At 38.5% G+C, this 14,378-nt stretch overlaps 2 protein-coding genes across 2 annotated transcripts in view; both read right to left on the reverse strand.

Moving 5' to 3' along the window:
* LOC108016561 (uncharacterized) overlaps positions 1–14,378 on the reverse strand; it is an 82,364-nt gene that overhangs the window by 28,777 nt on the left and 39,209 nt on the right. The gene's annotated exons all lie outside the window — the stretch shown is intronic.
* boil (boilerman) lies at positions 10,701–13,702 on the reverse strand. The gene has a single exon (XM_017083393.4). The coding sequence runs from the start codon at positions 13,578–13,580 to the stop codon at positions 11,616–11,618; it is 1,965 nt and encodes a 654-aa protein (XP_016938882.2). The 5' UTR covers positions 13,581–13,702; the 3' UTR covers positions 10,701–11,615.

Raw genomic sequence — 14,378 nt, forward strand, 5'->3', positions numbered from 1 at the left:
CGTTTTGTAACGGACCATTTAATATATAGGGAGAGGTGGGGGTAGTCTCTAAGTCGGGAAAGTCCACTTTCTCTTTTAATTTTAATTGTAAATTAGTCTTAGTACTATACCAAATAAGAAGGAAATAAAAATGAAAAGAAACCAAAATATTTTTTAAAGTACTTTTGAGGTGCGTTTTTATTGATTTTCAAAAATATCGAAGCATTAGGACTTTCTTGGCATTTCTGATAAAACACACAGATATTTAAATCGTATTTTTGACTAAAATTCCATTTTCGCTAGGCTGAAAAAAACCACTAATACTCAGAGGTACCGAGTGTTCTTAAAGGCTGGATATGTGTACCATCCCATCTGATCCATCAATGTGTGCAGGCCTAAGATTGCACATTTCCTTCGACTTCTTCTGGTCCGCTGCTGTTCTTTTTAATTTCCAAATGCTGCCACCGCTGGGAGAAAGTGGGTGAAAGGGGAACGGAAAGCCCCTGACGCTGCACTTTCACCCGGCGCTGACACGACGCCTCTGTGTCTGAGGTTCACAGCTGCCGTAGCCTTATTTCTGATGCCTCTGCTTCTGTTTTTTTTCCGGTGACAAGCCATTGGAATTAGTAGAGCAGCTGGCCCCCAACTGAACCGAATCCAACAGCTCTCGAGATCCCAGCACTCAGTCGGCAGACTCGGCAGACTCGTCCTGGTCGGCGGCTGCTCTAATGAATTTGCATTTTTTATAAATCCCCATTGATGTGCTCCAGTTCGGGTCCAGGCGTGGCCAGGCGATTGCACTTTTCATACCCTGGCCTAGAGCAGGGTATATTGAACGAAAGTATAGGTAACTCTTTTCTTTAATATCCCTATAATATTCATAGGGTGTCCCATTTCACAGAACTAAGAAATTCTTATGATTTTATATAAATATAAAACTACTAAAACAAGTATACCTATTGTTATCCCAATTACTGAGATTTATTAACTCGTTTCAGCCACTTAAAATTTAATATAAAACATTTTTTTGGTTTAACCATAAATCAACACCAAGAACCTATTGATAAGTACTTTTCAGGACCATCAGTTGGAAACAATTTTTTCCAGGTGGCTTAGTTTTTGGCGTCCTTGTTTGCCAGCTTGTTGCATTTGCCGTGTGCGTCAAAGGGGCGTGGCATGTGAACATGCCTAGTCAGGGTATTACGGAGTGTCCAGACCCCTCTCCCTCGGAAAACCCCCCGTTGAGGGCCGGAAAACCACTCCAAAAACCGGAACACCCTCGATGTTACGCAGCAGACACTGAGTGCAGTTGGATGTTTGGACATGCTGGGAAATGGTGAATTTTGTGCTCAATCAAATCAAAGTCAGCCACACCTCAGAATCAGAATGAATCACTCGAAAAAATAAAGCGTTAAAAACGAATTCAATTTATATTGTATTATTTGAAATTATGTTGAAATAAAGTTGGTACTCAGAAAGTAAGACGAAGAAATTTAAACAAAAATGTTTTTCAATTTAAAATACCATGATATTCGGAAGCTTAATAAAAATGTAATGATCTCATCAATATATTTAAAGCAAATAGCTTATAGATATCACGTTGAATACATTTTCAAAGTCTTTTAAGAATGGGAGAAGTATAAGTTACACATTACATTATATAAAATGTTGCACTTTCTAACACTAGAATGGTAAAGAACAAAAAACTCTTAATAATTCAAAAAGAAATACTTCTAAATTTATTAAAACTGGTAAACCATGCAATGATGATAATTTTTATTCTGGGCATATTTTTTCCCAGTGCATCATAAAGACGCCAAACATTGCATGCGTGATAAATTACGGCTCCCTAAAAAGGCAACCTATTGAATGACTCATGAATTCTCGGGTTTTCGCATTGATTTGTTTGTTGGCCCCAATGGCAGCTCTTGATTATGAGAGAGTGGTCTTATGTTCACAGTTAATTGGATGCACTGGTCGAGTTCATTCGTTTCGGCCTTCCAGCCTTGGACCATCGACCATTGATGGGAATTTCCCCAAAGGCGTCATTAGCCCGGCCCCAAAAGTCTTAAACTCGAATTAAAAAGGGTTGTATCCCTTTCTTTAGCTTTCATTTTTTTTTTGTTTTGTGGCCTTGGGAAATTCTGGGACTTGTTAGCTTGGCGGCATTAACTACAAGTCGTTATTATTGTCTGGGGCTTTCATTGGTTGTGGGTAAGGCAGTCAAATTCTTCGGGGGGCCAAATGGATATCTCTCCGTCTCTGCCCGGAATTCCAATTTGTATTTGGATTTCGGATGGGCGTTAATACGCACCAGCGATGACGACAATGTTGATTTTGGGAGCTGGGGAGCAGGGCTCACTCATGTGTGATTGCCAAATAGTGCGGGTATTATGATTACAACGTTGGGTTTGCTTTTGTTTTTGGAAATTAGGCTTACAATTGCTAGTTTTGTGGTAAATATTATGTTAATTACTTAACAAAAATGTATTTTAAGTGTGTGCTTTTCCCATTTAAAATATGTACTTCCTAAGCTCTTAAATACTTTTAGTTTTACTATTATAAGAAAGGTAGTAATGTTGTAAAAACTAATTAATTTTTTTATATTGAATATATACTTACCTCTATATTTAACTCAACTTATTTCTTTTATCCAAACTATCTAGTCCGATCTCTAAATTAGCTGTCGTTAAGCTCGAATAAAATAACAAAAAATCCACTGGGCAAAAAGGGGCTATAGAAAATTCCCTAGATAACCGGAACCACGACTATTCAGCGGAAACGGAAACGCACACAGACACATGTGCGCCGCATATGCTCGCATGCATGTATGTGGGTAAAACATACATATGTGTGGGAGTATGTATATATGTTCCTCTGATTGTGTACGACATGAACCACAGGGGAAATTAAAGATACATTAAATGCCCGCAAGCAAAACCGAGCAGCATTTCTGTGGAGTACCGAGTGGAGTGCCACGCCCACCTACTTACGCCCACATCAACACCCCCCTCCCCCCCAGGCAGCTTTCAAGCCTTATGGGCAATTTGCTGTCTACTGCTCGCCACTCCGGCATTTATTTTGTCCGGGCATTGTGTCCGGCTAGGAAATTCCACTAATTAAATTATCGACAAGTTTTGTCGCATAAAAACAAACTGTTGCCCCAAAGGCAAATATATATAGGAATATATGTATATCCTAGTATAGAAATGAAACGAGAAAAAAAAGAACGAAAATTGGTAGAAATAAAAGCGGCAGGCAAGTTTAATCAAAGTTTGCTGCTCGATTTTAATGAGGAACTTTTGCACATAAATAGAACTTAATTTTCTATTACCAAAAGCACCGACAACAACAAAAGCCCGCTGTCATGCTGCCCGAAAATGGGTGGATTTTCGACGGGGGTTTTTTTGGGTGCTCGAAAGTGCCCCAAGGTCTGTGCGAAATTCTGTCGCTAACGCACAGAAATATTGCTCGACAAACTTTTATGTTTTAATATTTAATTAAAATTTTGTGTAACGTTTTGTTAATGAATTCCTATTTGACGCGCCCGTTGCACGTGTCGCGTCCCAGCCGCAGGCTCTCACAGCCCATCCGGTTCTTTGACCCACCCATCCATCCAATCGCCCAACAACCCAGCCACCCAAAAACCACACCCAAGCATCCACATTCCCATCAACACCTAAGCAAACCATCCTTAATATTCGGGCAATATGGGGCACTCAATGTTTGCCTTGGAGAAGTGCCAGAGTTGGGAATTTCAATTGACTGATAAATAACCAGTGTTGGTCAGCAGGAAAACACACACAAGTGGTCAGTAATTAAATTTTAAAAGAACAAATACACCTAAACAAACCACCCTTAATATTAGAGCAATATTGAATATGTGGTAGTGTTGGAAATAGATGCATGAGGGTTGAAATACCAGTATTGGTCAGTGGGAAAGCAAGCAAAATTAAACTGTTTTTCATAGTTTTGTACCTAAGATTCAATAAAGCTCTTTTAATATTTTTTCATCTCTTTAAATGTTTTCCAGTATTGCTAAACGCTTAACAGCTGCCATCTTTTCTCTAGTACTTTTGAGGCCACTTTCTAGGAACCTCCACTGTTTTTGTTTGTTCTTAACCCAAGGAAATGGCAAATTTATGAAATGATTTTAATTAGCTCCGTGTTTTCTCGTTGTTGGCCAACCCGCCAGAAGTAAGGCCCAGTAAAATATGTTTGGACCACCTAAGGGTCTTCGGTGTTTGACCATGCTTATACTGTTTTAATTCGGGTCTGGAGAAAAGTTTCGGTTTTCAGGAAATCTGCCATTGGAAGGCATCAAACAAACACAACAAAATATGAGGAAGGGAAGGCAGGGAAAAAATGATAAAATCAACTAAAAAGTTTCATTGTGGCGAGCTGTAAAGCTGCAAAACGTTGGGAAAAAGGAAAAATTGGGGGCGGGGCGATGGCGTTTTTGGGGCAGGGGCGTGGCACATGCCAGCGTAATGAGCAATTATAACAGCAACAACAAGTAGAACAGTAAAAGTTATGACTGCGACGCTTGTCAAAAAGGTTTGCTGGAAAAGGCCCCCCCTCTATACTCCGGCTCCTCGATTTTCAGAATTTTCCAACCGTTCCCATCCGTAAAAGTTTTCCCCCATTTTTGCCGTTGTTTGCTATATTAACTGCGCCCGGCGGAGGATCATTAACTATGGATATGTTCTGCGGGATGTCCAACAAATTGAGTTGTAAACTTTACCCGAATTGCGCAGCGAGCAGCTTTTTGTCATGCATGATATATGAGGTAGTTAACTCTCATAAATTATATTGCCTCTGTGTGGGGACTTTTGCTTGGTCTTCCGATTTAGGTATATAGAAAATTTCAAATGTGGTTTTAAACAAGAAACAAAATTATACAAAATAAAACAATTTTATTTGATTAAATTTATAAAAATATTAGATAAAAGGAATCCACATCTATCCAATTTTTCGTCTCGTTATAATTTTCCTGTTGCAATTGCTCAACCAAAATGGTTAATTTAACTAAGGGACTTAGCAACTTTAACGCGATGCCAAAGTTTTGGATTAGTGAACGTAATGCTAACATCGCGCTGTCGTTTTTGGAAGTTTTTAATCAAGCGATCTAAAGTTTTCGGAGTATTTTACCTGCCAGAAGTCAGAGTGCCGTCAGTTTTGGAATAGTTTCGCAGCTGTCAGCTACTGACCTGCCAACCATTATGGCCAGAGTCGTTCATTTTGATATCAGAAAAGTTTCCCTACCCATTTTCCGCTATTATGTGTATATGTTTGTATATATATTATATATATATATACAGGCAGTCCTTCGGAGGGCTTTGGACAACAGTTGAGCGCATTAAAAAGTTAGCACATTTTTGCGAATAATGAAAGTGAAATGTGTAAAACCACAGAAACCCGGTCTGAGGTTTAAGCCTCGACTCGACTCGACTAGCCTCGATGTTTCTACTTCAGTTGCTCTACTATTCTGCCGGCTAATTGCAACTAAAAAGTTGCTCATTAAGCTGCTCTCCCCTGGATAGGAACCTCTGGAATCTGCCCCTGCCCCGCCTTTTTGCTTCCGGGTCCCCAACTGGTGCTAAATACAATCAAATTAGTTGTTTCCGCTTTGAAATTATGCGACTTCCGGTCCGACAAAATGCTTCCACGTGTGCCAAAAAACCCCGTCCGCCCCTAAAGTGTTTCACTTTAGCCCTGCCATTTATGCGCTTCCCCTTCTTTATTTTGCTGTATTTTTATTTTAACTTTTATTTTTGGCGCTTTTTTTCCCAACTTCCTCGGGGCTTTTGGGGGAGACATCAGCGAATTGTCAATGATTTCCATTTGGGGAATACTCAAAAACAGGAACCCGCAGCCGAGGAACCTTTGATGCTAGCAAATCTTTGGGGACTGGAAGGTATAACTATAGTTATCATCGGAATTGGGTCAGCTTGGGTTAAATTTAGGATATACTTTAAAGATTCTTCAAGTTGTAGTTTAGTTTGTATGAAAAAGGAATTCAGGAAACTTTTTAAAATTAATTCGGTTCTTAGATGTTTGTACTTAAAAAAAAAACAAAGATTGTGAACTAAAATAAATAATTTATCAAGAAATAAAGTGTAGTAATTATACATTAGTAATAAATATTTTTAAAAAATGGTTTTCATTGCAAATAAAATATATTGAGAATTGATTTATTCCTAGCAAGGATTCAAAATAAAATTAAAGATGCATTTATCTAGTTTAAGTTACAAGGCTTAAATGTTATTTTTAATTTACTTTCCTTTTTCAAAATCTAGTTCAATCCCCTGCGGACCCCAAAAGGTGGGCTACATTAAAATCGTATTAATCTGGCGATGAATTTACAGAGTTTACTTGCAAATGGGCAAAAGTCATGGCGTACACGCACTCGGCTGTCCAACGAATTGTAAACGAATTTTGCGGGGAAAATGTCCAGATATTTTCCGGAATTTTCATTTTTCCCCATTTTTTTTTGCCCCGGCCAGGTGGGCATATTTCGCATATGTACATATGTGTGCAAGTAGTTTTTTGGCTATCTTTCAGCAGGCAAACGAGGCGGGAAAATGGGTGGAAAATCGGTGGGTGTGGCACTAGGAGGGGGGGGGGGGGAGGGAAATAAAACTTTGGAGGGGTGCTAAAGACGAACGTGCCTGTTGTTTAGTGTTGCATGTACTTGTGACTGGGCTGGCATTTGGGGATTTATTTGCATTTTACTTTTGCCGTGCTGCAAATAGTTTGCCGCAATCTGTGTCCCCCCGAGTGTCCCGTCTCTTTCACTCTATGTCGCCCCTTCTCTTTCTCACTTTTCTCTTTCTGGTTTTTCCCAGCTCGCGTGGTGTTTGAAAATTTATGAACTTTTCCATATAGATATTTTAATTTTTTTTTTTTATTTCTTTGCCTAGCATTTGTACCTGTGTCTCATGTCTTCTCTCTCTCTTTTTCTATACACCCCTCTCTTTCTGCCATGATGCATGACTATGTAAATAGACATTTTTACACTATGAACACAGTTTTGGGATATTACGAAGTCAGATTTTATTTTCTCTTCGCTTGTCGTGCAAATTTGTTTGTGCTCTTTCTTTTTTCATTTTTTTTTTTGACGTTTGCATAATTTTATTTGTTAACTTTCTGAATTGCTCCTCCGTCCCTTTCGCCCATTATTGTCTGTCCCTCTTTCTGCATACTTGATGAACAATAAAAAAAAATATGCCAGTCGGCCATTAAATAGCACAAATTGTGTGTAATTTTAGTTGACAATTTGGTCCGGAAATATTTGAACAAAGTCAAAAGGGACAACCTAATTATTTTTGCCAATCTGACAAAGGAATTAATGTGAAGTATTTAAATATATTTAAGGATATTCATACTTATACGTTAAAATTGCCCATATAGTTTCGCTTTTATTAAATGACATTTTTGCATTTATGTAGCTTTGAAAAAACTAGAAATCGATTACGCAAATATGTGTTCATTCAGGTGTATATGCGTTTATATTTGCTTTTGGGTTCTCCCAACATAGATACACCTGCCACATCCTGTCAAATGAATCTAGTAAATGCTTGTTGTGATATATTCATGAGTATTTTAGTCCTTTGCATTGCGATGTGACAGCAAACAAAAAGCAGTGTGGGCAAGGCAAAATGGGTGTTTGTACACGTGGGTGGATGGTTGCACGGGTGACTCGGATAATGGTCGCCATTTGCGGCTGACCACATTATTATGCAATCGCCGCACTATAATGAAATGTGATTTCGGACTAAACATATTTAATTTTGGTTTCGCTTCATGTAAATTTCAACGCGGCAATTGGTTAATCAAATTGAAAGCGACGACCAAGGTTTGCCATCAATTATGGATAAAGCACCTAGTGTTTTATCATCACTAACACAATTCACTCTGCGAAACATGTTTAATAAATTAAATTAAGTTCGGTTAAGCAATGGAAAATAACTAAAAATACTGCTAGTGATATTGGCAAAATGTGCTCACGCACCGTTGTTTAACACTTAAAATTTATTGTTTAAATAAGTTACATAAATAAGGTTTGGTTTATGAAGTTATTTGTTTAAAACTTAATTGTTGATAAAATCAATGATAAATCTACGAGTAAAGATTCATAAACATATATGTGTTTTCCAACACTGCATCAGTTTTCTTGAATAAGCTTGAGGCAATTTCGGTAATCAGATTGAAAGCAACAAGCAGAAATGTCATCAATTACGTATAAAGTACTGGACATGACGATATATCCACAGAGTGCTTTATCTTCGTTGACATAACTCAGACACCGTTATCCAACACTGCAAAATATTTATTTTAATAAATTAAATGCAGTTTGGCGCATACAAACGAGCGCATCAACATGCATATTTCATATATTTTACAAAGGGGATGAGCCGGCAGCGGGAGTTGCTTGGTCGGTTGGTTGGTTGGTTGGTTGGTTGTTTGGTGTACCATACATTTTTATAAACTACCCAACTACCCGGCTGAAGTGAGTCCCCCGAACTCATGCATATAGAAATGATATGGAAAAAGGCGAACATAAATTACTTTTATATTTTGTCGCTATTTTTATATTGCCAACACTTGTGCGGAAATTGCGCGATGAAACGACGCTGCCCAGGAGCGGAATAAAATGGAAATGGCAGGGCGATGCGATGCTATGCGGTGGGGACCCGCAAGAAAATTGCCAGCCCCAGTGCAGTTTGTAGCCAGCGGTAAAACGCCACCTATCTGCCCCGCCCACTTTTCCAGCATCTTCCCCTTTTTTCCTGAATAAGCACGAATGTGGCGATATTTACGCGAGATATTCAGCAGCGAATTCGCCATAATTCAGCTTAAAAATATCTTCAAAAAACAAAGCACAAGAGAGCAAGTTGAGATTTCTGTGCCGAAAAATTGTGTACTGTTTTACCTTGGTAAAAATATTAAAAGTTTAATAATTAATTTATATAAAAGGTAAGTTTAAAGAATTTTTAGCCACTTGTAATTGAATAAAGATATTTGTTGTTAGATGTAAAAAATATTTCTGTAGTAAAAGTGAATCTAAAAAATCTAAAATCTCCAAAATAGTCAGCAAATATTTAACTTAAAATTATAATATAACTTTTTAAAATTAATTATAAATATTATCAGTTATAATAAACGCCAAAGTAAATTTTATATAAAAACCATCAAGATTTCTTTCTGTAAAGCTTATACTTTTGTAAAGAGCATCATCACAAAAGAACATCGTAAAGAATTAAGAAAATTATATTTCTCATTTTTTGAACGTTTTTTTTCGTATTGTCGTTATTCTAGCTCCTTTTCGTTGTGTCTGTTTCAGACATTAAATTTATGTTATGTTGATTCCACTCTTGACAAATACACCAGATACAAAAGAGCCAGAGCTGGGAATTGAAATGGTCAGGGGAAGCGCTGGACATGATTTAGAGGGCTAATTTTGGCAGAGGCAGCTAAAAGAAACCATAAAGCCAAACAGAGGAAGTCACTCAAAAAACAAAGGGAAGAATTGCAGCTAAAAATATGGTAAAGTGGGCAAGTTTTAGGGCATTACTAAGTATAAAAATATAAAGAAAAATATCTGGATATTTAACATTGAAAATAAAAAAGGATGGAGGATTAAGTAAGCATTTTTTATATTGTTAGTTCAAGCTTAAAAAAAGGAATTGGTTGAACTTCTTGAAGTATTCCGAAGAGAAAGTTAAAACAAGGGTAGCGAGACTCTTTGTCTTACATTTATTATTTTATTTTGCCCAAAACCCAATAAATTGTATTTATGGCGAAAAAAAGTAACACAAAAGCATAAAACACACAGTATTTATCCAAAAAGTTGGCCGCCGAACAGGGAAAGCGCATTAAAATAACACAGTGTATCCATATAACAGCAAAACCATATTACCAACCTTTGGCAAAAAATGTGTGAGGACCAGGCACAAAAAATGGAATTAAATTGAAATGTAAAACAATTTTCCAATGAAAACTCTTGCTCTTCATTTGTTTTCCTACCGTTCGCCCTTTGCCCTTTGCAAACGCCCTTTTTTTAGGTGAAATTTAGTGGTAGACCGAGCAAGTAAAACATTGTAAATTCGAAAATGCACAAAAAACGAGAAAAATGGAAAGACAATATTTTTAAATTGACCATGAATGTTGTACAAAAGTCCAAATAAATAAGAGACTTATACAGTTCATTTATATAATATTACGTTATAATTTGGAATTTTATTTTATATTTTTTCAACAAACCAGTAACACTTTGAATATGTAATGCCATTAAAATCTATGTATCTTTAGAAAGAAAGAGTGGTCTATAGATAATATTGGACTGCTATTATCATTCACATGAGTTCTGTTGTTATGGGCACACATTTGCCCCCCCTATAAATATACAAGTTCTTTCTCGAAGGAAAGTCACCTTCGCATTTAGCATTCCTAGCAGGCAAATGAACTCACTTGAATAATCGCCACTCTGGGAGTTATCTCGCACTTTAAATACGTTGGCGAATTTTAATGAAAACGTCCTTTCAACGCAAGATAAATTATTCAAAAGTTTTCCACTGCGGCAGGGCAGAAGATTTCCACCGTCGCTGCTGTTGTTGTTGTTCTTGTTGTATTTTTGTTGTTCTTGTCGTCGAGCATTTTCGCATTTTATTTGTGTTGCCGGCCATTCTTATTTTTCACCTTTCCGAGTCCGGTTCTACTTTTTTTTATTTTTTAAATTTTTATTTTTGTTGCATTGTCGGCCGGGCATTTCAGTTGCAGGCAACTCTGGACGGGCCACGCCCCCTTTTAACCCTTTCCGCCCACTTCCTGGCGTCCTTGTTTTGTTTGCCGGCCGCTTTCAAGTGCGAAAAACTCTCGGATGAGATTCATTCACTGATTTTCTCACCTCGCTCGTTCTTGGCGGCTATCGCGCTCTCTTTTCAGTCGGCTGTCAGTTTGACAGAAATGGCCTGCAGTTTGGCGCGACTGTACTTTTATCTTCTTTTGCTGAAGGCCCTGTACTTTTATCTGCGCTTTAAAAAACTTAAATGTTTCTTTGAAGCAAATCAGTATTTATTGTTGTTTATTATTTTATTAAAGTTTTATTCGTTTACCATTAAAAATCACTGTTCATTGTTGTGACTGTAATTGTTGCAACGGCTTAAATAAATATTTCGCTTGCCATTCTCAACCATTGGTGCATTATTAAAGCGCTTTATCTCCGCCTTTTTTCTGTGCTTCGCATTTGCAAGCTTTCTAAATTCAAATCTTTATGTTTTAAATAACCCGAGTGGTATAAAATCTCCTGCAGAGTGCAACGTGCGATGACAACCGCAATGGTCTGGTTGCCTCACTAAAATCCCCTGGCCAAACTCCCACTTTATCGCACACACAGACTTTCCACAGGATTTGACCATTTTCATGTGGCGGCTACGAAACGAAACTGGAATTTAAATAATACCAATGAAAACAACGAAAGCATTTTGGCCCTCATAAAATCGTATTAGGTATGCTGCCCGAATTTGGGTCATTTATTGTACGGAAAGAATTACAATTCGTTAAATGAAATTTGGAAAAGATTAACCGAAAATGGTTGACCATGAAAGTAACTTCAGATTTATACAAATGACCTTTTACAAATTAGATGATGTTTGATCATGTTTGATCATGTTTGAGCCTGAATCGCAGTCGGTTACGGAAACAGATTCAATGTTGATGGCAACTCCGGGGATTTTGGCTAAGTTTTTTGGTGTCGTTTCCGTTTCCGTAACGGTTTTAGTCTTGTCTTGCATTTCCGGTTGGGTTTCTGGCTTGTTGGTTTTAGGTTCCCGTACCTCGTGCTCTTGCAGCTCGAATTCCGGCGGCAAATTTACTTTAGAGATCACAGTCTCTTGGGCCACCTTTCTAACCGCCTCCTTGACCGACTTAATTACCGCCTCCTTCACCGTTTCCAGTACTTCTTTGGTGATCGGAATTTGCAAATTTAATAATGATTCCTTCAGTTTCCTCATGGGAATGGCTGTGATTTCTTCTATGGATTCCATGGTCACTCCTCGGTTGGACCCTGCCCTCACGCGTGATCCCGTGGGTCCTTCTGGGCTCACTTGCCTAGATTTCCTTGGATGTCTTTCCGGTGAAATGGATTTTCTTTTCTTTGTACCCTTATCGGCTAAAAGCTGGTCAGGATCCGCTTTAGCAAATTCCCTGAGGGTGTCTTCGAGATCAGTTACAGATGAATTTTCCTCCTGGCAAGTTTGCAGATACTTCTGGATGCTTTTTATCAGCTGCTTTGCTTTGGACTTTCTCCGCCTTGAAGCAATTACATAATTGGACCATTTCGCTTCGAGATTTTTATGGCTTTTTTCATTTTCCTCTTTGTCAAAATGCTTTACTTCTTGGCTCAATTCAAGTTCCTTTTTAACAAACTTTTTTTGATCAGTCACAAGCTTATTTATAAGATCTTTATCTATTATTAACTCAGAAGAGTGTCCCTGCATAGACTTAGCCTTCGCCTCCCTGGCCTTCGTTTTTTCCTTGGAAACCTTAGGGGACGGTTCCTTGCTCTGATCATCGATTGTATTCTTGTTAGCCTCCTCGGGCTGAAAGCTATCCATTTCTGGATACGACGTCTTTGGACTTGGTACCATGGGAAGCGAGAGGGGTTTTCGATTTAGGGACAGTTTTCCCTGGGCATCCCTATCGAGATTCATCTTGTTGCGTGGCATTTTGTCACCATGGTCATTGTAGGTATCCAGCACATGTCTAGAGACCCGGCTCTCCAATGTATTTGCGGACAGATCCTCGTGTAGGAACAGTTCCAAATGAATGCCCTCCGGCTGGTTGTCATCGAGACTGGTAATTTCCTTTTCAGCCATTAAATCCAATGCATCTTCATGGCGGAGTAGAAGGTAATCCGATTCGAGACTTAGAAAATCCCTTGGATTCTGTGAGACAACATAATTCCTGGTATTTCGTATGACACAACGTGAATGTATGTATAAACGATCGAAGAGGGTCAGGGTGTATAGCATTCGATTGGCGGTCACCGGAGAGACCAGCCACAAGATATATATGATATTATCCGGCTGGTCAATCTTCTCCAGCTCGGTGGCGAGTTTCTGATCGGGCAGCATGGCAGACCAGTTGGTCCTGCAAATCATAAGGACCAGGGTCAAATGATGTTCATAGCAACGTCTATCGCTTAGAAGACCGCTATTCGGGAAACTCAAGTGCCGGCGAGCTGGTAGAGTTTCTTTTTTATCCTCGGTGCCAGCATACAGCAATATGGCAATGGCCTGCGGCACATCCAGCTCAAGGTCATCGAGTTTAAAGTTCAAACGCAGTGGCTGATCATCGTAAACTTCGTATATCATTGAAGTGGGTTCGTGGCCATGTTTGTGGAGAAGGTGAACCAACAGGCCCGAGGGAAAAACAACCTGCTCGCAATCGCCCAGCGGACATTTTCCAGGAGCCCGGGATAATTGACACAAAATCCGCCGGCGACGCCGATTTTCCTCATCCACTTTCTTATCGGGGACTTTCCCCATTTTCTTGCTCTGCCTTTTCAGTTTGTCTGGCTTCACCTTCGTTTCACTCATTTTTAGAAAAGAATATCATATATATATAACAGTAATAAAATGTATATAGTTTTCAAGAACTGGAAAATGTACGTGTTGCTATATTAACTTCCAAAGTAGAACTGACTGGTGGCCCAAACGAAGCCAAACGAACATAATCGCTTGACGACTGACAGCCCCTACAAGGCCCTCTTGGCCATTAGAAAATGAATTTACCAGATAGATCCCCTGGCCTCCCCCCAATCGATAAGCAAAACAAGGAAAGCTGGAAAACTATCTCCACGGAGTTTAGCTAACGAGCAGCAACCAACTTTTCCCTCCTCGCTGGAAAAACTGTCGGAAAAACAGGGTGGCAGTAGCCCGTCATATATCCAAGTATTTTTGATTAAGCATTCCCCAGATACGAATTAAATCAATAACTTTTGGCCAGCCAAAAACAAATTGAATTCAAAAGTTTGTGGCCATAAAACAAAGCCGCAAACTTTGAAGCCACTGGGTTTTGGTGATCGACTTGGGGTTACCCAAGAAATGGGCAGTAATACAAATTATTATTAACGAGCAACTTGTATTGGAAAATATTTGTATAAAAATATAAAATATTTGGTGTATAATATGCATTCAAATAAAAAAAAGAAGAAGAAAAAGAATTACTGTTTCCCTATTTTTCTGTAAAATTAGCCAAATAAAGTAAGATAAACCTATAGTAAAAGTATAGTAGATAGGTAAAAATAAAATGTATAATGTATTGCATATTACTTAAGTAGACTTTTTCCAAATATTTCCTTTGCGGTATTTCCAGAAAGAGTCCCCCAAACTTTG

This window comes from Drosophila suzukii, chromosome X (assembly GCF_043229965.1).
Source record: "Drosophila suzukii chromosome X, CBGP_Dsuzu_IsoJpt1.0, whole genome shotgun sequence".
Taxonomy (NCBI): domain Eukaryota; kingdom Metazoa; phylum Arthropoda; class Insecta; order Diptera; family Drosophilidae; genus Drosophila; species Drosophila suzukii.

What these genes read in the sequence shown, in the direction of transcription:
- boil (XM_017083393.4), bottom strand. Translation starts at nt 13,580, where the DNA reads ATGAGTGAAACGAAGGTGAAGCCAGACAAACTGAAAAGGCAGAGCAAG.